This window comes from Medicago sativa, chromosome 1 (genome assembly GCF_051527215.1).
Source record: "Medicago sativa cultivar Bolivia chromosome 1, Bolivia_mono, whole genome shotgun sequence".
Lineage (NCBI taxonomy): Eukaryota > Viridiplantae > Streptophyta > Magnoliopsida > Fabales > Fabaceae > Medicago > Medicago sativa.
Window position 1 is genome coordinate 92,803,175 of NC_140749.1, and position 25,966 is coordinate 92,829,140.

The following is a 25,966-nucleotide window of genomic DNA, read 5'->3' on the forward strand; positions in this document are numbered from 1 at the left end:
CTTTGATATGCAATGGAACTTATGCATCCACAAATCATCATAATATCTATAAATGATATAAGCAACAAACTAGGATTCATATACAAGATGTTCGCAATTACCCTGAAGAATATACATTGCAATGCCAACTCTAAAACAAGTTTACATGAGAGGGATATTTGTGAAGCAGACCCCAAGCAGTTGAAACTATGTAATGTAGCGTCAGGATTCATTTAGATGCAGCTTCAAGCAAAGTCTGGACTCTGGATCTATGTCGATGTTGACTATCTCGCATCTCAAGCCAATTTCACCATGATTTTTCAAAACTACAGATCAGTGAGTTTGAAGGACACATGTCATCACTGTGAATCTCCATTTTTCCAAACAGGCGGTTGGCCCAACCCCATGAGCCATGACAAGGACAATATATCTGCATAAATGCTTACTTTATGCATTCATCTCCAATAGTCTCACAGTCCAAGACTTGGTTTGACCATAATAAGAAAAGCTTGATCCATTCTTTCCTCAGCATTCTGTTTGCACATCTAAATTGCTTCTATGTATACATGCATAAACAACATTCAGTGATTACACCAAGGATCGAAATGAAACTGATAACATCATACTCGTCTGAATCAATAAGTGAAGATCTTCTAGAGCCATTTAAATCTTCAAAACCAAGGCATCCACCATACATACATCTTTCCTAGATTCTTGTGAGAGACTGCTTCAGCAATTAGCCTGCGTGCCTGACCTTCTACAGCTAGAGGTAATGACGGTGCAGCTCCAACACCAACAACCACTCCTTGTAACCTTGCCTCAATATTACTAATAGCTCGCTGAAAAATAAATTCCATAAAATTTATTTAAACAATAATTTTAATTGCACTAGTCTTTTGCAAACTATATAACCAAGGATATAGGTCGTCTACTTAAATGAATATAAGATAAACCACAAACACTGACGCTTTTTTTTAAAAATTGTTTTAATATAAACTATTCCTAATGAAATAATTATGATCCATCTCATTCAGTGAAAAAAAGCTTAGTTGACATTGTATCCCCAATAGAAAAAAAATCAATTTTCGGAAGCAGCTGATTTAGAGCCAATTCTTGTAAACAACAGCTCAATATCAAACCTGTGCATGAGGATTCTGAACTTCTACGCCGCTGGACTTGTGAGATTTTGTCCATTCCACAAGAGGATCGTGGATAAAAGTTTCAAGCACGCTCAAGAGAGTCTCCCTGTGTGTCCTCAATACGGAAAGTGTGATTTCGCAAACCCTCAAGAAGATACCCTCATATCCGGTGATGCCTAAGCCATCAATCATGTTCTGTAGGTTTTATTGCAAAACCAACCAGAACCAAGAGGTCGGCATTCGTACACATGAGAACAAAAAAATTAGCATCAAGTGTGATAAAATATCATCAGCATGAAGTATATAAAAATTATATCTTAAGTGCAAGTGCATGACCTGCATTGCTTGTAGAAATAATATGTATGATATATTATGATTTATTTTCCTATTTAGTTATAATTAGGAGACCATTATCAGTATATGTCAGAGTTAGTACTTGGAAGCTTCTGTCATCGCCGTAATCATTTATAAGCAATAATCATAATTCAAGTCTTTTTTTTCCTTCTCTCTGTATATAATTCAAATAATTTCAAGAATATCTATGTCTTTTCAGAGGGAAAAGATAAATAACATAAAATATGGCAGATTTGCATATGTTTTCCAATTACGGGCCTCTCTTACCTGTGTTAGCCTGAAAGGAACAAGTTCGGGTTTCTCCAATTGCAAACCTTTGTCAAATAAGCAACTGAAATCAACGTGAACACAATCACCGCTGGTAGAATCAAAAAGAATGTTTTCACCGTGCCGGTCACCCAGTCCCACAATATGCCCAACCATGGACCAAACAGCAGTCGTGTGAGCGTAAGCAACACGTGCTCTGAACCACGCAGCAGGCTCAGAAAATGTTGTCAAGAACCATTTATGGAAAACAGGAGGAAACATTGGAAGTATTTTGTCCTTCAGCATCTCATCCTCTGCCATTTTACCTTGACATTGATCATAAATTCGCTTAATTTGAGGATTTGTTTTCTGCCGATCAAACTTCCCACAAGTAATATATATGTCTTGAAGAATTTGTCGAAGCCCACGAGTGTGGGGTACCCACTCTACCAGACCACAGTCCTCTGTCAGAGGAATCACGGCAAATGTGCGAATATATAGCTTCCTTCTACGACTTTCAGGATATTTGGATAGCAGTCGGTTAATCATTGCTGTGAACTCCATCATACGAGCATCTTTACGAAGGTCATCCTTGGGTTTGCAGAGAAACGGGCGCTCAAGGCCGTCACTGCCCATTAGAATAATCTGAGATAGAAAGGCATTCATCAAGAAGAAGGTAAAGTGATACATAACAGCAGATAACATTGGCATTCAGTTAAGTTCTACTGAAGACAGATTCCTCAGACCTGCCCAGCATCTTAAGTTAACCAAATGGATCAAGGGAAATGTTAGCATGTTCCCTAAGGCACAAGTTAATGAACTAAATACAGAGATATTTTCTCAGAATTTGTGCATTCAATTCTTCAAAAGTTTAAAAATCGTTTCTTTAAATACAAATTTCTATTTTTAGATAACTTAACATGTTCCCCAAGATTCATCGTTTAATATGAAAAATTAATCACCCGGTCAAGTACAGAATGGTCTGGGATGAAAAATTAGGGTTGCATGTCACATCAGTTTTATGTGAAATGCAACCCTAAGAGAACCATTTTTCCTCTGGGATGATATGGTCATCCCTCCATGAAATTTCAAAACTTGATAATAAACATGTGCATTTGGAGATTACCCATCCAATTATTAATGTGCATATGCAAAGAATGTTCCTAATTATAAGCAATAACAATATCGTATTTTGTTCTCATGAGTTATGATGCTTACTCGTTTTAAATTATGTAAAAAATGTTGTACCACACCATGCACGTAAACAAAATTAACTGCCTACTCAAAAATCACTAAAACAACACAGGCATATTCAGGGAGAAATTCAGTAATAACGTACTTTCTTAGGCCGCTGAAGTGATGATAGAATTTCAGCCTCGTCAGCAATACCTAATATAGTAGGAAGATCTGTGGCAGAAAATATATTAGACATAAGTGAATTACCCAGATTCCCATCATAAGCTGGCAGATTTACAGTAAGAGATTGTTGAATTGGCATTATAATTCCCAGGGGCATCATCCTCTTTAGAGCACTAAATTCAGTTGAGAGATTAATTGTCCTTGCTCTTGACTGACCAGCATGGAAGCATAACTTGATCAAATGATCGATTAGGCTAGCAAATTGAATAAACAATCTGTTCTCATCACTTCCTGGCTTGAAATCTTTACGTGCACCTTGTATAATTTCAGCTGCTGCTTCGCGCCTTGAAGGAACGGTGGATTTTGAAACTGCAGCCATAATCCATAGGCCCTGTTGTGGATACTGTTTGAGAACAGTGGTAATGATAGATTTGACTAGTTTAACAATTTCACCATTTTGATGGCAAATTCTTGAAACCAATTGTGGTAGCACTGTCAACCAATGGTATGTTGGTAAATCCCTCAAACAGAGTGCCATAATCTTCGTTACCTGCCAAAGCAAAAGACAAAATGGTAATTACTATAAACGCAAAAAGCAGTGAACAAAAAGAATGTGAATGTTTCGTAAAAAAAACTAAAGAAATGTCTATGTATTGAAAACAGAAAACAAAGAGAGAAGAAAAGTTATCCACCCACCTGATTTAGCACAGGCTGTAAATCCTTTTTTGATGAACCACTTCTTAGACACATGCTTCCAAAGTCAAACCAAAGGGTTAATAACCTTGGAAGTGCCTGAAATAGATTCTTGTGTCCCCTGTGAAGTCCTTTTGCATACAATAACAACACATCAGGAACATAAGACCACCAACGCTTCTCATTATTTAAGTTTGAAGAGCCAATAGCAACACTTGCAAAAGGAACTAGTCTAGGGCCAAGTTCAACATTCTCCTCCTGGCGTTTCCTGGCATCAACAAGCACTTCATCACAATACTTAGCGGCATAGAAGTATCCTTTCTCCCATTTAGGTTGCAGTTCCCTCACCCTGGTATAAAGACTTGTTACATCTTCCTTCTGTTTCTGCCCGGTGTAATGAGTCCACCTTGAGTACAGAAGAAGGGTCTTCGCAATGTCTTTGTTCTCATTTGGAGCTTGACTTTCACAAACAATAAGTGGGGGATTAAGTGGTACAAGGGAAAGGCTAGTAATAGATGAAATTACAGCAGCACCTAAGACCTCAGCAGGCATGTTCAAGAGAGACTGTTGCAGCACTGCTATGGCACCGTCAGCCCGCCGGGTGCTCCAGAGGAGTTTTGCTTTTTCCATGTGAACGTTAGGTGTGCCAGAGGCCTGGGCTTCTAAAATTGCTCTGTTGGCTGTTTCATAATGACCAGCCAAGCGACATAGTTTTGAATATTGAAGCCAGCAATTGCCAACTTGAGCACCAAGACTACTTGAACCAAAAATCAATCTCCTGAAAGCTAGGAGTGGCTCCCTAGCCCAGAGTGATGATTGTGTAATTCTAAGTCGATTCTCCCAGTTGTCAACTAACTTAGAGAAAGCTGGATCATCTAAATGGAATGATTTCTTTAAGAAAAGGTCATCTCCCAAAAGAGAATGGAAGTCCTCCAATTCCCGTAGAAAGTGAAGTTTTACAACAAATGGGTAGGCCCGCGTGTAAGAATCCATTCCTGCAGCAGCTATGGAAGCAATTAGTGACTGCTTGGTTAAAGTAATTTTCTCTGCAACTGAGTAGTGATCCCTCTTCATCATTGCTTGGAGAATCTTTGCGACATTCAAGTCAAATGAAGCATTACTTTCCGAGCTACTGCAAACTAAACTGTTATCTTCAGCTCCACTTAGGTACTCATCCATCAAATCCCACCTTCCAAGCCTCCAGGCAGCCTGCACACCTTGCATGCACCATGCTTTCTTGTACCGAGGAATCCTAGAAACTAAACCATCAACATGAGTGACCATTGCCTGAAGGTGGCACATATTTAGTAAACAGTCAAGAACATCTGAATGCCTCTGAACTGAGGTCGGTTCCATCTGCAAAGCTTGTTCACAAGAAGTTAAAACATCAGCCCAATTCCCAGCCTTTTTGTTCATTAATAGATGATCTTGTAACCTCAAAGATTTACTTAAACATGACAGGCCAGATAGTCCATCAGGCTCATCCAAACAGCTGTATATTTCCATAAGATGGGAAACATCTTCATCCTCGAAGATGCCACTCTTCTCGGCAGCAGGGTTGAAAGCACCAGACTTTTCCCTCACATGAGACTCAAAGTACAGCAACGACCTGGCATAAGCCTGGCACCTAAGAGAAGCCTTAGCAAGAGTCACCTTCGGAATCACAGATAGAAGCTCTGAGACATATTTACATTGTACAATGAGTTGGTCTTGATCTGTCAGGGAAACTGGACTTTGATCCTTTGACTTTTGTTGCTTAGAAAGAGATGATTGAGAAAGGGAGAGAGCAACTTCTTGTTCAACATCATCCACCCACTGTCCAAGATTATCAAGAAGAGTGAACACGGATTGAATACAGACTTCACTTTGACCACCACTGAATCCATTAACTGGAGCTCCACTATTCTCTGATGCAGCCGCATCAAGAACAGATAGGATTTCCTGTGTTATGCTGTGGCGTGCCTCCTCAGTACCATGACATACAGCATTAAGAACCAAGTAGGGAAGCAAATATATTGCTGTTTGCATATCATGGCGTACAATACCTCGACAAGCATTAAAGATGCTTGCACGAGATCCAGTGGCATGCACAGTCAGTTTTTTTATCCAAAAGAAAATCCATCTTCTAAATGACAGAGATGGATGGTAAATAGGGCCAGCAGATGTTGAGTCGGCTACTTTTGGAAGAAAAAACTTAGATGTTAAGCATGGGGCTATTATCTCTTTCACATAATTAGAAAACCTATCCCATAATTTCTGGCCCCTATTATTCGTCTCGTCACCACCATTGGTAGTCCCGATCTTAGTTGAAGCATTCTCATCCAGTGAAGCCCCACAACCAGCAAACTTTAGCAAATCCTGTATAGCCACTGCAGCAGAGTCTTGAATAACAGTATCAGGTGCAGATCTAAATGCCCGTGCTAGATGCTTGTGGATCAGCTCAAATATAAGGTCATCATCAGAGCATTGAATTTTGAAACGTTGACATGAAAACCCTTTTACCTTAGCAGGGTCAACAGCACCAAGGGCTCCAAGACAATCAGCACAGACCACCTTCAACCGCAGCCCAACTGTGGTCCTTGATTCTTCTGCACATCCTCTTAATAATGATGTAATCAGAGAACTCAAAACATCCAAGTCTGAACCAGCTTCAGCAGAGATTAGATCCGTAATATCCTTCCATCTCAAGTTCAGAAGTTTGTGAAGCTCAGATGCTACCATGTACCTCACATTTAAGTTCTCATGATTTAAACCATCAACCACGTCTCGTAGTTGATCCTTCAAAGCCATTGTCCCGCGAGCATCCTCAATTTCTTGGTTCACTTGCACCAAAGCAGGTATACTGGGCAGCGGAGGGAACTCGGATATATGCTGCTTTAGGATATCCCTATTCTTTAAAACAAGTTCTTCTAAAATTTTTACCACTTTGCCCAAATGTATTGAGGGATTTTCTTTGTCTCTTTCCAAGAAGGGAAGAAGAGAAGCAAAAACTTGAGAAATTATATGCTTAATGCTAGATGGTGAAACTTCAGATAATTGCTTTATGAAAAAATGTAAGACAGACAGACCCTCCAATTGCAGTGATTCTTTATCAATAGCATGCAAGAGAAGCACCATCAGTTTTGGCACATAAGTATTAAGGTGAGAACCCATCATTCTAATCAGCATCTCGATTCGGTTTAATGCTTGTTTACGAAGCAAGAGATCGTCAGAATGGAGCATTTTTCTGTCTATGCTGTTAAGAAGGAAGACAAAATGATTCCTCAAAAATCCTGGAAGATCTTCTGCACCGGTTAGAACTTTGGCAATGCCTTTAATCATCTGAGGCACTCTAGCTAATCTGTCAACAAACGGAAGAATAAGTGAAGGACATGCAAAGCTCATGTACCCTTTGTAAGAAATATAGTATAAAAACCATTTATATCTCTTCAACTAACTGCTTGAACTTTCGGGATAATTGGTTCACCGTTAATGACCTGGTATCAAAGCATCTATAACCAAGCTTTTTAGAGCTTGGTCCTTGCTAACCTCATTCTTCCAATAAAAAGGTTGAATTTGACGCATAGGGTTGGAGAGTCTATGTGTTGTCCGTGCTTCAAACACAAATGCCTCTCACTTGAGAGGGGGCGTTAAAAATAAACATAAAAAACTATTCATATGTCTTCCCCTAACAAGTAGAGCTTTTGGGATTGTTAGTTCATGACACTCTTAACATTACTTTCTTTGTTGTTAGAACTTGTACAAGTATGAAACCTTCTTTTTGCTTATAGTATAATATAACACTTAATATAGCTAAATCTGAGGCAAAAGCAACATAGTTTCTGAGACAAACATATGAATTTAAAATATTAGTATCCAGATTTTATAGTAGCCAACCACAATGTGATCGACAAAGTGCACCCGTGAAAAAAAGTGCAATCAAGTTTCAGACGTATCTAGTTACCTTTTGCTTATCTCATCTGAATCGCCAGCATCTGTAAAGCATACAAGTTCATCTAGAAGATTCGGTAAAGCAACAACAAATATTTCCTTCTTGTCAGAACCAACGAGTGCTTGGTAAAACTGCACAGCAGAAAGTAGCGATTGGTCATCTGTTTGATGAAGAGCGAAGGCAAGCACTTTTGGCAGCCAATCAATTATCAGAAGCGCCATAGGGCTTTGTGGGTCCTCTATCGCACGCACCATATGAGTGTTTACGCACTTGGCCAACTCATTTAAGGTGTCAACTGCTTGACTATTATACTTCTGAGCCACCACAAGCTTTGGGAGAACAGAAGGAATCATTATCTTGACAAGTTTTTCAGTCTCAACAGCAAAAACAGATTCTGCAAACTCCTTCACCAAGACCGGGCGGCTACCAAGTCTCTCAGAGAGATAATCATACAGTTCATTACGAATATGAGCATATTTAGAAATAATTAGTTCAAGACCTCTACTAAGATGGAAGTGACACGATTTGTGTATTAATCTTGACGCATTCATTCTCACAGTCACATGTTTGCTATCAAGCTTATCAACCAACAGTATAAGAGAAGATAAAAACAGTTTGCTACCTATATCAACAGAAACCATTATTTCTGCAGTACATTCCATTAAAGTCTCTAATATATGTGGATCTGGACTATCAGTGACTGTCATGCCATGTTGAACTGTATCCAAAAAACTTTGCTCCTTGCTTTTATCCGGATCTCCAGCAAATATTAAACTCAAAATACGGCCATCCATAAATGAACTAATATGACTGCAAAATGCATCTCTCAATTCCTTGCTCCTACTAGTCAATAAATATTTTACACATTTTATCCACTCAAGCCTTGTATTGAGCAGAATATCAGGGGCACCATGTGCAAGGATGCGATGAATAACTTTCACGCAGGAAATCTGGACATCCTCTGATGAATCATCAAAAAGAAGATTAAAAAACAAAGATTGCAGCTGCATGAAACTACAGTCCAAACTAACTTCTGCATCTACCAGACACGCATCAGATCGAAGAATGACGGGAGGATGCCGCTCATTGTGATTGCGAAGAAATTTTTTATCGCATTTTGAACAGCTGAAACCTTGCAGTAAATCATCTATCGTCCAACTCGATCTTCCACTTTCCCCCTTTAGAAATAACCGGCACTCGTTCCTAGGAAGACCGGATTCAGCTCGTCTGCATCCATGAAGGCATGACAATAGGCCAAGAGATATGGGAAGAAGTTTCTTTACCTCTTTATCTGTTCTTAAGTACCTGCATATTGTACAGAGAGAAGTAAACAACCAGAAGACTTGTCTCTCTATTTTATTCGCAAGAAACAACTTTCATCCACATACTTCTGTGCCAAAAACTTAAAAGAACTATTACATTACTGGGTAAAAAACAAAAAGAAACTGCTTAACAATAAAGAAAAGTCATCATAAATTTGAAACAGTGAAAACTGTTTAAAATCAAATCAATTATAGGACAGGCAACCCACTTAAAGAAAAAAGATTTTCTCATTTCAAAGTGTGTGGTTCATTAACTGAATCCAACTAGACTAAATAATATTGAAAAGCAAGCTCCATGTGCATACATGATGACTTTTTAACAGAAAATCTGTTCTAGGAAATAGACCCAACGGTTCAAAGGAAAGAAAATAACTTAAGAATATAATCTTTGAATCAGCTCCTGCAATTGAGACATTGAAATTAATACGCCTATATTCAAACTAACCAAACGACAAGTCTGACATGTTATTGAAATATGTATGCAAAAGTATCTACAAAGTTTACTTACTCCATCCTTTCAAAGACAGGAGGTGATACATCAAGACCAGACCACAAAACCATCACTGGCATAGAAATAGCTGCTTCAGTCCTGACTTCTTCAGCTTCATCACGAAGACCCAAATCTAAAACTTCAAGAACAGCTTCAGTGCTCAAGCCTGGACCTAACTTCGATAATACTTGAAGAGAGAGGCATTTAATTTTCCATGGCAATTGATTATCAATAGCAATGAGCGTATGAGTCCAGGGAAGTTTAAGCACAAAAAGCATAAGGTCTACATGGTAATTCTCATTCTGTAATGGGTTGTTCTCCTTGAAAGAGGCACCTGATTGAGAGAAGTCACAAGTAAAGGATATATCGAGAGAAATCAGTGAAATCCCTATATTTGGTTGCTTAATAACAACGCCCCCCCCCCCCCCCAGAAGAAACAACACCCTAGCTTAATGTGCACAAGGGCACAAGAGGACAGTACCGTAAATCTAGAATGCTACTAGCAACAAGATATTAAAGAACCCTTAAAAAGAGCCATGGGTGGAAATGGTAGACTTGGCTCTACAATAATATAGTATTTAACAAGACTCTCAATATTATTTTAATGCCTTCAATGCCGTTATTTATATCTAGAAACATTTCAACACAAAACAAAGCATTGAGAGATATCAAACACGTCATCATGATTCATGTCCAAAGTCTACCAAAATCCAAAGAATCCATTGAGAGAATAATAATCCTTATAATCTACTTGCCATCAAAGAAAATCAGACACAAAGTAATGTAATCACCTAGAAAGCAGTATGGTGTTTTCATGCTAAGGAATAAAGGAAAAAGTAGATGTTAATTCACAGAATCAGTTAAGAGGTAAGGTCCAAAACTTACTTTGCAAAAGCAATACGCTGTGAATTCCTTCTAGGTAGGTGGAAATATCTACAATAATCGAACTTCCTTGTTTCGCCTATAAAGACATAGAACTTAGTTTGTTGGAAAATAAACAAATTATATAATAGGACTTTGCAACCGTTCCTACCTGCTCAGCTATCCAAGAAAGCCATACAAGCATCTGCTGAAAGATTCTGATAGACAGATCACTCTCTGGATACATAGAGAAGGCAATGCATAGATTGCTGAGTGCAGATAAAGCAATATCTGGCCTCAAAGAACAAGGTCCAGCAGCGGGAGCATTTAACGATTGAACAAATGTTAGAAGAGATTTATTCATATGGTTAGCATAATCTTCTACTCTTTGCCAAGTAACTATACAACTATATTTGCATTCCACCTCAATACTGGCATCTGCAACATTAATTTCTTCATTTAGTTTTTGGCGTTTGATCTTAAAATTATCCATATCCTGAATGGACCTCTTTTGGCCATGCCTCTTGCTTTCAATTGACTTGTTTTCATTTGATAAAAGGGCTACATTCTTAGTGTTTCCTAGGATTCCCACAAAAAGATGTGCACCAAGAGTAGATACAGCTACTTGAAAGCACTCTATCAAAGGTAAACATGGTTCCGGATGACAGAGTGTAGATATGAGATGCTCTGGCTTCCATACATGAGGGGGGCAAACTTTAGCAATTCTAACATAAGCACTGCATAGTGCAACCTGAAAAGAATAATTTTAAGTCCTCTTGATCAATTCCCTTCAAATCTATAAACTTGTAGAAACTGGAATAAAACTTTTATGAATAGCTCTCTAGTTAACAAAGCTGCTCTAACAAAAAAATAAGTAAGTATCAATGCTAACCTTAAGTTCCTGGCTTTTAGTTCTCCTCAGTGATCCAAAGAATACACCGACTAAATCAGTAGCTGTTAATTTGACGATATCTACTGGACAGCTAGAGTGGAGTGTATTGAGGCAAACACCCAACGATGAATCATAAGCCATGTTTCTGCAGGTGAGCTCCATCTTAATTTTAATGTTTGTACATTGTAAAAGACTTCGAAAAAATAATATTTACTTTGTTTTTTATACATATTTTTTTTTCTTCAAAACAAAACATCATATTGTAATAAAAGTAACAATTTAATCAAAAAGGAAGCATAATTTCATAAGAAAATCATTGAGCAGGGGCCTAGCCATAGTGTACTGTTAAAAGACCATTCATATGAGAAGAAAAAGCAAACATATCCAAACCTGAAAGAAGGAAACCCCTCCTTATCCAAATTCAAGATAGTAACTATTGAGCGGATTAAATTCTGATAAGGAATTAGTTCATAGCTTGTCACCGTCGCAATGATGTGCACAAAGTCAAAACATGCCTTGCAGAAAAACATAAATTGTCAGACAATTGGCATCATTTCCGATAAAATATAAGTGAAATAAGGTGGAAAAACATGAATTTTCAAATTTTCATCAACCATCACCCACCATATGCAGATCAGAATCCCCATAGCATAAAAGAGAACACACGGAAGAGACAAACGAAGCGTGGATCAATCCTTCAACACAGAGTGTTCCTTCAGTTAGACATTTACTAAGAAGCTTCAAAATCCAAGTTGCAAAAGGTTGCAACCTGCTTTTGCCAGTCAGGTCAATCAACAAACCACAACCATCAACTGGTTTATTAGCGGGTGGAAGATCTTCAACTCCAGAGAAGGTCTCGGAGAAACACTTAACCATCACCCTAGAGGAACCGTGTGATAGAGAAGCCACGTGTAAAATATCTATCAATGTGAAAACAAAACAAAACAAAAACAGTTACTAATTGAAAATAAGGTATATTTGGATAAAACAAATTAATTAAGCGCTTATAGCACAATTACTTATCATATAAATGCATGAATAAGTTATTTCTACAACAAAAGATAAAATAAAATCAAATTGTATTGTATTTGTAGTATAAGTTATAAGCTGAAAACAATTTAATTTAATTTAATTTATAGACATGTGGTAAGTTGTTTTGCATAAGTTAGAAAACAAGTTGGGAATAAACCCTAAAATGCTTGCGTAAAACAAGTTAGTTAGTTTAGTACGTAATACCTTGAATGAGGAACATGCAATCAACGAAGAAATGTCGATAAAAATCTCGTTCAGCGGATCGAAGTAAGGATAAAAGTGAACCGATAGTTTCAAAGAAAATCCCATGACGAGAGCGAAAAAGAGGATCGGCGAGAAAAGGAAGCAAAGGAGCAATGACAGGTAAAACCCCAGTGGCTTTGCCGTGATAGAAGACTCCGGGATTGTTTTTGGCCGTGTAAGAGATGAGTCTGACTGCAGCACCGACTTCTTTCTCTTTTCCGGCGGAAGAAGGGAGGAAGTAAGTGTGGAGAAGATTGAGGATGATTCTACGGAAGCGGATATTCAAAACTTCGTCATCGGAATAGTTGTTAGAAGTTGGAGAAGAGGATGCTGTTATGCCTTCTCGAATTTGCTCTACTAAGTTACCGAAGGTTGCCCTTGTCATCTTCTCGCTTTTCTTTTCTTTTCTTTTCTTTTCATTTCATTTCATCTTCCCTCCCAAATCTACGCTTTTCTTTTCTTTTCTCTTTCCGGAAATTCAATTTCATTTCTTATTTTACTGTCGTTTTCTTATACTCACTCACTTTACACGCACTATGACCAATTTTGACCCGTTTTGACCAAGAGGCTGGACATGAACATGGGCCTGGAACTCGATCTCACTTGGGATTAAAAAAAATACCTTACTACATACACCCTCACTATTGTTACTCGCAATTCCTTATATTGTGGATGTTTGGGATTTGGTTTGAAACAATTGAGACAAAAAGTCATCCATTCGAAAAATAAAATAACATCTTGTTTTGTTTGGTATAGCTTCCTTGAATTTTTATTTTTTGGATTCAATATTGTTGTTTTAATTTGATTGGTTCCTTCAAAACAAATTACGGGTGTTCCTTTATTTTTTTTATCAACATATAATAATTATGTATTTATATTGTATCAATACAAAGTAAATAAAATCAATATATAATAATCATTTGGAAGAATTTGAGTTTGATTCTTGTGTAGAACAATTATTGACTAAACAATCCTTTCTTTATGGTCGAGCTTTAGATTTTCATAGTCTTTTCCCCTAAGAATCAATTACAAGATTTACACACAAAAGCAACGGTATATAATATTCTAAAAATTAACAATATAAAATAACAAGAGTCGATTATAATTGGAACATTCTTGTCAAAAAATTTGTGTTTGGAACATATGAAATACAAATAAAAATAATAGTATATTTTTTTTGGTAGTGAAAATAATGGTATATTAAACTAGTAAGAATTGTTAAGAAAATAAAAATCAACAAAAATAAATGTATAATAATTTCTTTTGAGGGGAAATGTACAATAATTTAAATAAAAAAGTGTTTGTGTCTAATATCATAAGATAAGATAAGAACTAGTCAAAAATAAATAAATAAGAATAAGATGATGCATTGTGCCTTTCTTTTTCAAAAAAAAAAAAAAGTCTTTGTTGTATTTTACTCTGAAGTGTCACAATTGTTCCAAGTTTAATTACACAAGTCAAATAATTAGGGCATGAGTTTGATGATAGAACAACACAAAATAAGGTAGCAAAGTACAATACAAAATTTTATGATATTGAACAATTTTTTCTTATGCAAATCTTGATTGACAAACAATTATGTTGGTATTTTAGACAACTTATACACAAGACAAAAAGTTGTGGTGTGATTTAGTGAACAAGAAATTTTTTAGTTTTTGTCATTTCATTTCCCCGAGTTTGTCTATCTCTCTAATAGTTTTACAATTTAACACGATACAACACATGCCCTTTTTTTTAGCAGATCAAACGCACTCTATGAGTATCTATTAATTATAAGTTGACTATTTTTTAAGAAAATCAACTGAGGTCAATTTATGTGGCTATTAGATTGGTCAATCACATAGGGGAGTATTACTAATACGATACAGGTTTGTTCAATGGTGCACGGGCATCACTTGACAATTCGCATTCATCAACGATCAATGCACTAAACCCTAACCACACATTCAAAGCAAAAATCTTGCCAACCCTACTCTACTGTATTGCATTGTGAAGCCTAGTGTCAATGTAGGTGTCGCGTGAAGGCAGTTGGCGTTATAGTGTATTTGGTTTCATTATTAGGAAAGTCAAAATGTATTGAATTTAGCCTAGTGTCTTTGTTGAGTAAAATAAATTTTGCATGTAGAGTTAAGGCTAAATTACATTCGAGGTCTTTAAGTTATTTAATTGTATTAAATTGGTTTTTAGTTTTTTTCGTATCATTCACGTCCTTTAAGTTATTTAATTGCAATAAATTAGTTCTTTTAAGTATTGTTTATAACACTTAGGTCCTTTAAGTTATTTAATTGTAATTTTTAGGTCCAGAATAACTTACATTTTTAAGACCTGAAATCTCCCAAATTATTATGGTAAAATAACTTTAAGACTTTGTTGGTACAGGAATAACTTAAAGATCAATTTATTACAACCACAAAGATGGAGAAGAATATAAACATGTTAAGCTTGAGTTTTTCTCGTTTTCAAATTCATAAACAGAGAGATAGTGAAATGGCAACACAATTTTAGGTGTTTTATTTTGGAAGTTTTAATATTTTGACTGTGTTATGGTACAATTGATGTGAGACTTGGTTGGACACTCATTTTTAAAATTTGATGTGAGACTTTGACTAATGAAGTGTTTTAATTTTGAATATTTATATTTGACAAAGTTCATATGCTTTTGTAGATTTGTTTTTTGATATACCCGATTAATTCAACCCAAACCAACCCATTGTTTATCGGTTTGGTTCAATTTGGGTATTATCCCAAAAACGTGTAAATTCAACACAAACTAATTTGTATACTTTTGATCGATTTAGACAATGAGTTCATTCAAAATCGAACCAAACCGATCTGCAAACATCCTTACGGACAAGTGTTGCATCCCTTATATGGGATCATCAAAGAAAAAGAAGTTCATGATCCAAGACCACAAACTCGCGATGGAAGAAGTTGAAGGTGAGAGGTGGAGTTGATGGCGTTGTTTGTCCAAGAACAGACACAAAGATTTGACAACACACTTGATGCTCGATATTTTGATTGAAAAATGATTGGTGTATACCTCATATCAGGGGCGGACCTGGCCTGGGCCTAGTGTAGCAAGTGCCACACCAGCCCAGGCCCAATTTTTTTTTTTTTTTAAAGTTATGCAGAATCTATCGTTCTTCCCCTTTCTACCCAGACAGACATGCTCACAACACACAAAACACCCTAAGAACAAGAGTAAAACCCTTCTCACCTTCCGACCAAAGCTTCAAACTTTCCAACCAAAAATTCAAACCCTTTTCTTCACTCCAACAATGGCTTCAGTTTCTGAGTTCAGAACAAGAGTAAAACCACTATACACCTTGGATAATTCTTCTTCATCTTCATCAGCAGTAGCAAGTGATGATGGGTCTGTTACATTGATGGAGTATATGAGTAAGGGAGGAGGAATTGGTGTGAATGATGATTTGGTGATTTTGATTGATCATATACAGTATGCTTGCAAGAGAATTGCAGCTCTTATAGCTTCTCTTTTCAATTATAGCATTGATAACCTAAGTAGTGGTTCTGATAGGGATGCTCCAAAGCCTCTTGATATTATATCAAAGTGTTTTTATTCTCTTGAATTTTATGAGTTTCGATGATGATGTTTCCTTTTTGTTTGTCTTGGTTAGTTTTATTATGTTTTTCCATTATGTTTATGTGTTGTTAATTGGAAATTCTAACAAAATGGATGGTTGAAAATAGTGGGAAAAATTCAGTATAGCATGAATCATGAATAAAAAGCACTTTAAAAGTTGGTTTTGTATCTTTAAAAAAAAAAAGGTTTTGTAAGCATGAATTAGGTCAATTATAGCATTAGAGTCTATCTATTTGACATACTGTATTGGAGTAATTTAATATCAATTTGTTGTATAATTGATTCAGAATGAAGAAATTTTTTCCAGTTTTGCTTAGAGATAAAGGTATTAGTAATGATGTAATTTTAACTTATTTTTAACAAATAGAAAATAGAGCATTTTCTTTGTAATTTTGGTTGTTACAACTATTTTTAATATAACTTCTTACCATAGTTACTATTATTTAATTATTTGATACAAATATTGTGCCTCAGTGATTTTCCGAGTCCAGGTCAGCCCCTGCCTCATATGGATGCGTACACCTTGAGAGAGAAAGAATGAGAGAAAAGCATGTGATAAATAGAATGAGAGAGAACCATGTGATAAATGTGAAAGGTTGATAATATTATATATATATATATATATATATATATATATATATATATATATATATAGAGAGAGAGAGAGAGAGAGAGAGAGAGAGAGAGAGAGAGAGAGAGAGAGAGAGAGAGAGAGAGAGAGATGAAGATAAAATAGGATGCTGAATGAGTGTAGAAAAATAAATGATATACAAATATCATTCTTTATTTTGTTATTATCTACATGATTTGAGGTGGCTTATGGTGCAATTGTTGCATGTTTAACAAATAACTTTTTTAAGCATACCCGACAATCATTGGGGCACCCCAACTCAAATAAAGACTTCTACATAATCATAAATATGAAATGTAAAACTTAACTGTACATAATTTTCTTTTTTAAAAATCAGTATCATAAAAATGACTTTTATGGTGGAGAAAAAAATATATAAACCACAAAGATGACTTTTACTGTGAAAAAGTAATCATCGCAAATGTAGGGCATTTTTATCCTTTTGTACAATAATGTTGGGTACAAAAAAAAGGTGGTAGGCCTGTCATGATCTTCCAAAAGGCAGCGCAAGCTAGATTGAGGGGCATTCCATAACCATTTAACTATGGAGAGCAAGAACAATGGGAGGATTGGGGAGAGGGTCATGATGACCCAAGACCACACAGGATTCAAAAGCATGTATGAGGAATTGTAAGTGTTCTAAAAATTCCATTTTTTTTAGTCCATCAGACAACCATGTGTTCATCCAGGATCGATAGATTTGGCCAAGAACAATCCTCGACACCAATCACACACCGATTACGCGGTCAAACTGTTATACACATCTAGAGAGTCGCGACTCAGTAAGGTGTTGGATAAGAGGTATCAACGAATACTCATTATTTAAACAAAACTGCATGAGAAAAGCATGTACCAATAGAAACTCTTTGATTTATCAGCTAAAAACTAACCTTAGTAGATATCAAGCTAATCTACAGAAATAACCATAAGAAACTCTTTACATAAAGCCTACCCTGCTAAAATGTAACACTTCGGAGCACATAATGCCACGCAACATGAGGCTACTAAGTACATGGTGGATTTCACCCTTCTACTCAATTTGTGATTGTTGTCCAACTAGCTGGAAGACGATCAGAAGTGGTAGGCAAAGCTCTAACATTAATGTCGAGAGGCATGAGACGGTACTGAATGTCGAGATCCCTGAAAATCTTCATCAACTCTTCAATAAGAAGAGACCTCCTGATATATCTTTCTCCCATGTCTTGGAAGTTCATTCTATGAGTTGGCCAGATTGCCACTTTAACCATGTTCAATTGATCGTGATCCTTCAAGACTATAAACGGTGAAGGATACCAGTGCTCCTTCTTGTTATCAATGAAACTGCATTGTAGTCAATAACGATTTTAGGTCATCAGATATATATACCAACAAATATGCAAAGATAATAAAGGAGAGACAGCTTTCAGTTTCAATACATACTTATGTATTCTGTGTTTCATGAGTGAAATCTTTTCAGGTGGGGTAGCTACATGGATACAGAATTCAATAGAATCTCCCATGTCAGGACTACGGTAGAAATTATGTATGGCCTTAGTAGCAAGGACACTGTTAGGGATCGTTATCTTTTGATTATCGTATCTCAGAAATACGGTGGTCAAGATGTTCATCTCTTCGACAACCATCTGAAACCACAAGCAAAAATGAGGGGAGGGGGACAAAATTAGACCAGGTTTGCATTGCAAGAAGACAGAATCTATAAACTCCTAGAGATATATACATTACCTGGGTCGCATCAATTTCACATCTATCTCCCACATCAAATGGATGCATTACAAATAAAAATATGATTGCTTCAAATACAGTCTTGCATGTGTTTCCGAATATAAATGCAACCAAGACAAGTTGTGAGCTCACAAAAAGAAGAAATTTGGTAGTAGCAATTTCCAATATCAAGAGCCAAATAACCAGTATGATAATGGCAACTAAGAAATTGAGCATTCGATGAAGTTTGTTCACTGCGGTTTTGGTGTCATTCAATGTCAAAGCAAGCGCTCTCCTCTCCCTGAAGGCATTAACCTGGACAATAAAATGAGCAATATTGCTGTAATTTGTAAATATTATAGAAGTAAACACATTATACTTGTATGTAAAGTGTAAACAAAATCAAAAGTAACCAGGCACGAATACTCTCTCGATGCAAATTTTTGTCTTAAAAAGATTCGTCAAAGCATGTATGATTGAAAATGAGCACAAGAAGAAGAAAAAAGATAAAGCCAAGTTTAATCAGATGCAACTAGTCTTAGGCAGGGTCAAACAGAGCTTAGGTAACTATGGGTTTATCTAATATATATACTACGGCGGGTAAATGTTTACAACAAGTGAATAATGTCAGGAAACCATAATGAAAATGTGATGCACATCAAGGAAGTGCTATCAAATTTTGCCTCTAAAAGGTATTCCATCAGACAAACAACACTAAAGAAGAAAAGGAAACATATGAAATTACACGGTTTATGCATCATACGCGTTAAATCTTACCACCCAGTTCTTCAACGCGGATTTGCTGATTTTCCCAGAATCAGACGCTCCTTCAAATAGATTTATGGTTTTTATAGCCTCATCTTCTCGCATAAAACGCATTAAGTCCTCAGGATATATAAACCTGCAGTGCAGCATAAAGGAAGAAAATAAAATGACAGAGAGAAAGGACTAATAAACAATGGACCACTTGTCATTTATTACATGTAATGCATATTAAATTAGACAGAAACCTTTTCTTTATTGGTCACACTAAACACTCAATTGATTATGTCACATAGGAGAGAGAAAGAGAGTTTAAATAACACATAGTAGTAGTAGTAGTATAAGTCCAAGACGACGACTACTACTACTAAGATTAGACATCTTCTCGCATAACCATTTACGAATTTCCTACAATGTTTATCTTGATTTTTTTTAAAATTATGTCATATATTTTAATAACAAATGCACGTAATTGTCAAAAAAAAAATAACAAATGCACGTAAATGTGTTTTAATATATAAAAAAAAAATTCTCTATTATAAAGATTTGGCTTCATAGAATGCAAAAGTACACGTGTACATATATGGTGCTTAAGCTCACTAAATGTTATTAAACTAATCCACATCAGCATGTACATTTTCAGTTTTTAGTGAGAAAGGAATGCATTAATATGATATTTAAGATTAGACATTTATCATATCATTAGTCAACTATGCATTTATCCTATAAGATATCCATACATTGATGATATCACAAAATTAAAGGGGTAATTGATGTTTTTCTTTTTTGAGGGGAAGGGGGTAATTGAGGTTATTTAATTGATTTTTATTTTATAAAATATTGTTTCTAACTTTCAACATTTTCACACTGTTTCAAAATTCAACGTGTTGGAACAAAATGTGTTTAACAATGAACCTTAAAGAGTTTTGATGATAACAAGGTATTAAAAATTGTAAATTGGACTAGCTAATATTTGTTCAAGTATACAGGACCATAATTATAAAGTTACATCATCATTGGTTCTGAATGAGCAAATAAAGAGCAAAAGAAAATGAAGCTTAGATGATTCTGAAGGCAAAGCGCTCCTGAAGTCAAGCTGCTCCTGAAGAAATACCGCTTCTGAAGTAAAGCTGCTCCTGAAGAATAGTGCTTCTGAAGTCAAGAGGTCCAGAAGCCACATCGTCAGAAGCTGCGTCATCAGAAGCTGCAGAAGTCATATCATCAGAAGCTGCATCATCAGAAGCTGCCTCATCAGAAGCTATTTCACCAGAAGCTGAAGATCAACTGGATTTGCAAGAACATTCAAAGATTGAAGAATCTACATTGCAAAAGCTGTCTATTGGATTCGAAAACACAAACAAAGGATTAGTGGAGTTTGCAACGGTCATTTCAAAGGTGTTTGAAGGCGTGTGCTTGCATTTTGGACGAAAGCGTTGACATTGTACTTTGTACGAATTATACAACCACGTTCTCCACTACTCTGCTTTGTGTCCACGCTACAGGACAAGAAAACAGCTCCAGAATACGGTCTCGCCTGCATAGATGTTCCTTTGGATAAGGAATGGATTTCAAATTTGTTCTTCATAGGACAACAACCAAATCAGGCAAAAGATCATTGGTGAAAGATCAAGCTTCAATAACGACTCTTTGGTGTGCTGGCAATTTCACAACGTCTCTTTCACACCTCTATATAAAGGAGTGAAGACCTAGAGATTTTGTAATGCAAGAACGCTGAACGAAAGACTCACAACATTTTTACAAGTGCCAAACCTCTGCTGAAATTGTTCTGCATTCACTTAGAATTTCTGTGTCTTAAAGTCATATCTTAGAAATTCTTAAGTCCATTGAGTCTGTATCTGATTTGTATTGTGAGCACCTCTGATTGTATATCAAGTGTTCAACCTTAAACAATTTTCTGTGTAATTTTGTTTAGTTAGGAAGTCTCTTGCAATTGTGCTTGAGCAGGAAGTCTCTTGATTGTGTTCTTGAGCAAAGGAAGTCTCTAGCTTGTGTGCTTGAGCAAAGGAAGTCTCTTGCTTGTGTGCTTGAGCAATTGTAATCAGATATTACTCTTAGTGAAATCTCCTTGGAAGTGCAAGGGGGACTGGACTACTTCCGGATTGTGGAAGGAACCAGTATAATTGCTTTGTGTCGTTCTTCTTCTCTCTCTCTGTTTTATTCCGCTGCATTTAGATTCTGATTATCACTTCAGAAGCTGTCTCGCTTAGCTTCTGATCAGTGTGTTCAGTTTTTAGGAGAAACGAAGAATTTTTCTAAAACACAATTCAACCCCCCTTCTTGTGTTTTTCTCACCTTCAATTGGTATCAGAGCCTGGTTTGTTGTGTATCACTTAACCGTGCAACAGTCAAAGATCTGAGAAAAACATGTCTACTCCTCCTCCTACTGGTTCTGGTGAAACTAGCTATAAACATGTCTCACATGATTATATTGATAGTAAGAAAACCAGTGTTGGAAAAGTTCCAAGGTTCAATGGAGATGCTGAAGAGTTCTCTTGGTGGAAGACCAACTTTTACAGTTACATCATGAGCCTGGATGAAGAATTATGGGATATTCTGGAAGATGGTGTTGGTGATTTAGTCCTTGATGAAGAAGGAGCTGCTGTGGATAGAAAGAAACATACTCCAGAACTGAGGAAACTTTACAAGAAGCATCATATTATCAGAGGAGCCCTTGTCACTGCCATACCCAAAGCAGAGTATATGAAGATGAGTGACAAATCCACTGCTAAAGCTATGTTTGCTTCTCTCTGTTCAAATTATGAAGGGAGCAAGAAGGTCAAAGAAGCAAAGGCTCTTCTGCTTGTACATCAGTATGAGCTATTCAAGATGAAGGATGATGAAACTATTGAGGAGATGTACTCAAGGTTTCAAACCTTAGTTTCTGGGCTACAGATTCTAAAGAAGAGCTATGTTGCTTCTGATCATGTAAGCAAGATTCTCAGAAGCTTACCTGCCAGATGGAGACCAAAAGTGACTGCCATTGAGGAAGCTAAAGATTTAAACACTTTAAGTGTCGAAGATCTTGTTAGTTCTCTCAAAGTTCATGAGTTAAGTCTTAATGAACATGAGTCTACTAAGAAGAGTAAATCAATAGCTCTTCCATCCAAAGGCAAGTCATCAAAAGCTCTCAAAGTGGTTGAATCTGAAGAGGAAGAACAGTCAAGTTCAGATTCTGAACCAGATGCTGCTGAAATGGCCATGCTCTCAAACAGACTTCAATATCTGGCCAAGAAGAACAGAAAGTTTCTCTCCAGAAGGGGTAACTCCAGAAGCTCAAAGAAAGAAGATCAGAAGGGATGCTTCAACTGTAAGAAGCCTGGACACTTCATTGCTGAATGCCCTGATCTTCAAAGAGAAAAGTCAAAGGACAAGTCAAAGAGGTCTACATTCAAACCAAGCAAACTCAAGAAGCAGATTAAGCAGAGTTTAATGGCAACCTGGGATGATTTGGGTAGTGAATCTGGATCTGATAAAGAGGAAGCTGATGAAGATGCAAAGGTAGCTGTTGGGTTGGTAGCAACAGCAACTTCAGAAGCTGGATCAGATTCAGACTCAGAAGATGAAAACGAGGTATATTCCAAAATTCCCAGAAATGAACTTGTTGAGTCACTTAAAGAACTTCTTACACATTTTGAAGTAAGAACCAATGAGTTGAAGGATTTAAAAGAAAAATATGCTGATTTGGTACAACAGCAAAAATCAACTCTATTGGATCTGAAAGCTTCTGAACAAGGACTTAGGGGCTTTGACTTCATGTGTAAAACATATGAAGATCAGCTCAGGTTCTTATGTCAGAAGCTACAAGAAAAGTGTAATGAAAAACCTTTAAGTAACCATGAAATTGCTCTTGAAGATTTTATTATATCTGGCATTGACAGAAGCAGAGTAGCTTCTATGATTTATAGCATTTACAAGAACAACGGCAGAGGAATTGGTTTTCCAGAAGTGAAACTTGAGAAAACCAATCTAAAATCTTGTTGTGAATGCATCAAGGAAGGTCTGAAAACATTCTTTGTACCAGAAAGGGCTGAGTTGGAAACTGTTGTTCAATCAGAACCTGAAGCTTCTAGTTCTAAGGCTAAGATTACTTCAAAGCCAAAGAACTATAAGTCAAAGGCTATGATCAAATCTGATTCCAAGACTTCAAAGGTCAGGATCCTGAAAAGATCAGAACCTATTCCTCAGAGTCTAGTGAAACCAAAATCTGGGGTTCTGAAGTCTAAGTTTCAGAAGAAGATAGTTACTGCTTCTGAAGTACCAAAACCTAAGGTGATGGTTAATCAGAAGCAACCCAACTCACAGCACAAGGTACAAGAAGTGAAGAGTAAAGCCTTAAGTACTAACCTTCCAGGACCCATAGAACAATGGGTACCTAAATCTAAAAATGTCAATGATGCAGGTATGTCTAAGAGCAGTGCCAAAGCAAAGATCATGGTACCTAGACAGCGGTTGCTCAAGACACATGACAGGAGACAAGTCCATGTTCCTCAGCCTAACAATGAAAGAGGGAGGAAATGTGAAATTTGGGGGCAACCAGTCAGGCAAGATCATAGGTACAGGAACTATTGGTAATTCCTCTACCTCAATTAATAATGTATGGTTGGTAGATGGTCTTGAACATAACCTTTTGAGCATTAGTCAATTTTGTGATAATGGTTATGATGTGCTTTTTGAAAAACCCAACTGTACAGTAATCAACAAGAAAGACAAATCCATTGTGTTCAAGGGAAAGAGAGTTGACAATGTCTATAAAATCAATTTTTCTGAACTGGCTGATCAGAAGGTGGTTTGCCTACTATCAGTGAATGATAAGAAATGGATGTGGCACAGAAGGTTGGGACATGCTAACTGGAGGTTAATCTCTAAGCTTAGTAAGTTACAACTTGTGAAAGGGCTACCAAACATTGACTATCATTCAGATGCACTCTGTGGTGCATGTCAGAGAGGGAAAATTGTGAAATCATCTTTTAAAACCAAAGACATTGTTTCAACCTCAAGACCTTTAGAATTACTCCATATTGATTTATTTGGACCAGTGAGTACTGCATCCTTATATGGAAGTAGATATGGATTAGTCATTGTTGATGATTACAGCAGATGGACTTGGGTGAAATTCATAAAGAGTAAAGATGTTGCGTGTGATGTATTCAGTAGCTTCTGCACTCAAATTCAATCTGAAAAAGAATCAAAAATTTTGAAAGTCAGAAGTGATCATGGTGGAGAATTTGAAAATGAGCCATTTGAAGCTTTTTGTGAAAAACATGGAATTTTCCATGAGTTCTCTTCTCCTAGAACACCACAACAAAATGGGGTTGTAGAGAGAAAGAATAGAACTTTACAAGAAATGGCCAGAACCATGATTCATGAAAACAATTTACCAAAACATTTTTGGGCAGAAGCAGTGAATACAGCATGCTATGTTAAAAACAGGATCTATATTAGACCTATTTTGGAGAAAACAACATATGAACTCTTTAAAGGAAGAAAACCCAATGTCTCTTACTTTCATCAATTTGGATGTACATGTTACATTCTGAACAACAAGCTCTACCTAAAGAAATTTGATGCCAAGGCCCAAAGAGGAATCTTTTTAGGTTACTCTGAAAGGTCAAAGGCATACAGAGTGTATAATTCAGAAACACTCTGTGTTGAAGAATCTATGCACGTTAAATTTGATGACAAGGAGCTTGAAGATAAAACTTCAAAGCAAGGTGAAAGTTTTGCAGAGATACAGGTTCCTGAAGCTACTCCAGAACCTGATCAGATAGCTGAGTCTGAAGATAGTCCAGAAGCTGAACCCACATCAGAAGCGCAAGATGAAGCTGCTTCTAATGAAGCACAAGATGTCTCACATCAAGTAGATCCTCCCAGAAACACATTCAAACACAAGTCTTCACATCCTGAGGAGCTAATCATTGGAAACAAAGATAGTCCAAGAAGAACACGATCACATTTCAGACAAGAGGAGTCAATGATTGGACTAATCTCAATGATTGAACCTACAACAGTTGATGAAGCACTTTCAGATGATGGATGGATCCTAGCTATGCAAGAAGAGTTGAATCAATTTCAAAGAAATGATGTGTGGGATCTGGTACCCAAACCTCAGCACAAGAACATTATTGGAACAAAATGGGTATTCAGAAACAAGCTGAATGAGCAAGGTGAAGTAACAAGAAACAAAGCCAGGCTTGTTGCACAAGGGTATAGTCAACAAGAAGGCATTGATTACACTAAAACGTTTGCTCCAGTTGCAAGATTGGAAGCAATCAGGTTACTTCTTTCCTATGCAGTTAATCATGGCATAATATTATATCAAATGGATGTCAAGAGTGCATTTCTAAATGGTGTCATAGAAGAAGAAGTGTATGTCAAGCAACCTCCTGGATTTGAGGATATTAAATATCCTGACCATGTTTTTAAACTGAAGAAATCACTATATGGCTTGAAACAAGCTCCCAGAGCTTGGTATGATAGACTAAGTAATTTCTTAATCAAGAATGATTTTAAAAGAGGACAGGTTGATACTACACTCTTCAGAAGGACCCTTGGGAAAGATATTCTTGTTGTGCAAATATATGTTGATGATATAATATTTGGTTCTACTAATGCATCTCTTTGCAAGGAATTTTCTGAGTTAATGCAGGATGAATTTGAAATGAGCATGATGGGAGAGCTGAAGTTCTTCCTTGGCATTCAAATCAAT

At 36.6% G+C, this 25,966-nt stretch overlaps 2 protein-coding genes across 2 annotated transcripts; both read right to left on the reverse strand.

Moving 5' to 3' along the window:
* Positions 1 to 19: 19 nt before the first annotated feature.
* ATR (Ataxia telangiectasia-mutated and RAD3-like protein) lies at positions 20 to 13,062 on the reverse strand. Its single transcript, XM_085740784.1, has 13 exons — positions 12,503 to 13,062; positions 11,891 to 12,186; positions 11,657 to 11,781; positions 11,267 to 11,411; positions 10,547 to 11,125; positions 10,399 to 10,474; positions 9,532 to 9,847; positions 7,714 to 9,006; positions 3,774 to 7,110; positions 3,058 to 3,627; positions 1,740 to 2,363; positions 1,119 to 1,313; positions 20 to 818 (listed from the first exon to the last, which is right to left on the reverse strand). The coding sequence occupies exons 1-13, from the start codon at positions 12,924 to 12,926 to the stop codon at positions 651 to 653; spliced, it is 8,148 nt and encodes a 2,715-aa protein (XP_085596910.1). The 5' UTR covers positions 12,927 to 13,062; the 3' UTR covers positions 20 to 650.
* Positions 13,063 to 17,626: 4,564 nt separating this feature from the next.
* Positions 17,627 to 19,418, reverse strand: LOC146959239 (mechanosensitive ion channel protein 5-like). Its single transcript, XM_085740787.1, has 4 exons — positions 19,255 to 19,418; positions 18,499 to 18,792; positions 18,196 to 18,398; positions 17,627 to 18,096 (listed from the first exon to the last, which is right to left on the reverse strand). The coding sequence occupies exons 1-4, from the start codon at positions 19,390 to 19,392 to the stop codon at positions 17,811 to 17,813; spliced, it is 921 nt and encodes a 306-aa protein (XP_085596913.1). The 5' UTR covers positions 19,393 to 19,418; the 3' UTR covers positions 17,627 to 17,810.
* Between the last annotated feature and the right edge of the window lie 6,548 nt (positions 19,419 to 25,966).

Bases quoted from the DNA above. Each gene is read 5' to 3' on its own strand.
- ATR (XM_085740784.1), bottom strand. From the start codon at position 12,926: ATGACAAGGGCAACCTTCGGTAACTTAGTAGAGCAAATTCGAGAAGGC. The intron at 11,126-11,266 runs GTTAGCATTGAT...TATTCTTTTCAG, and splicing joins CTAAAAGCCAGGAACTTAAG to GTTGCACTATGCAGTGCTTA. The intron at 7,111-7,713 runs GTAACTAGATAC...GTTTGTTGACAG, and splicing joins TCAGATGAGATAAGCAAAAG to ATTAGCTAGAGTGCCTCAGA.
- LOC146959239 (XM_085740787.1), bottom strand. From the start codon at position 19,392: ATGCTGCACTGCAGGTTTATATATCCTGAGGACTTAATGCGTTTTATG. The intron at 18,793-19,254 runs GTAAGATTTAAC...TTTATTGTCCAG, and splicing joins CCGCGTTGAAGAACTGGGTG to GTTAATGCCTTCAGGGAGAG. The intron at 18,399-18,498 runs GTAATGTATATA...TTGTGGTTTCAG, and splicing joins GTGAAATTGATGCGACCCAG to ATGGTTGTCGAAGAGATGAA.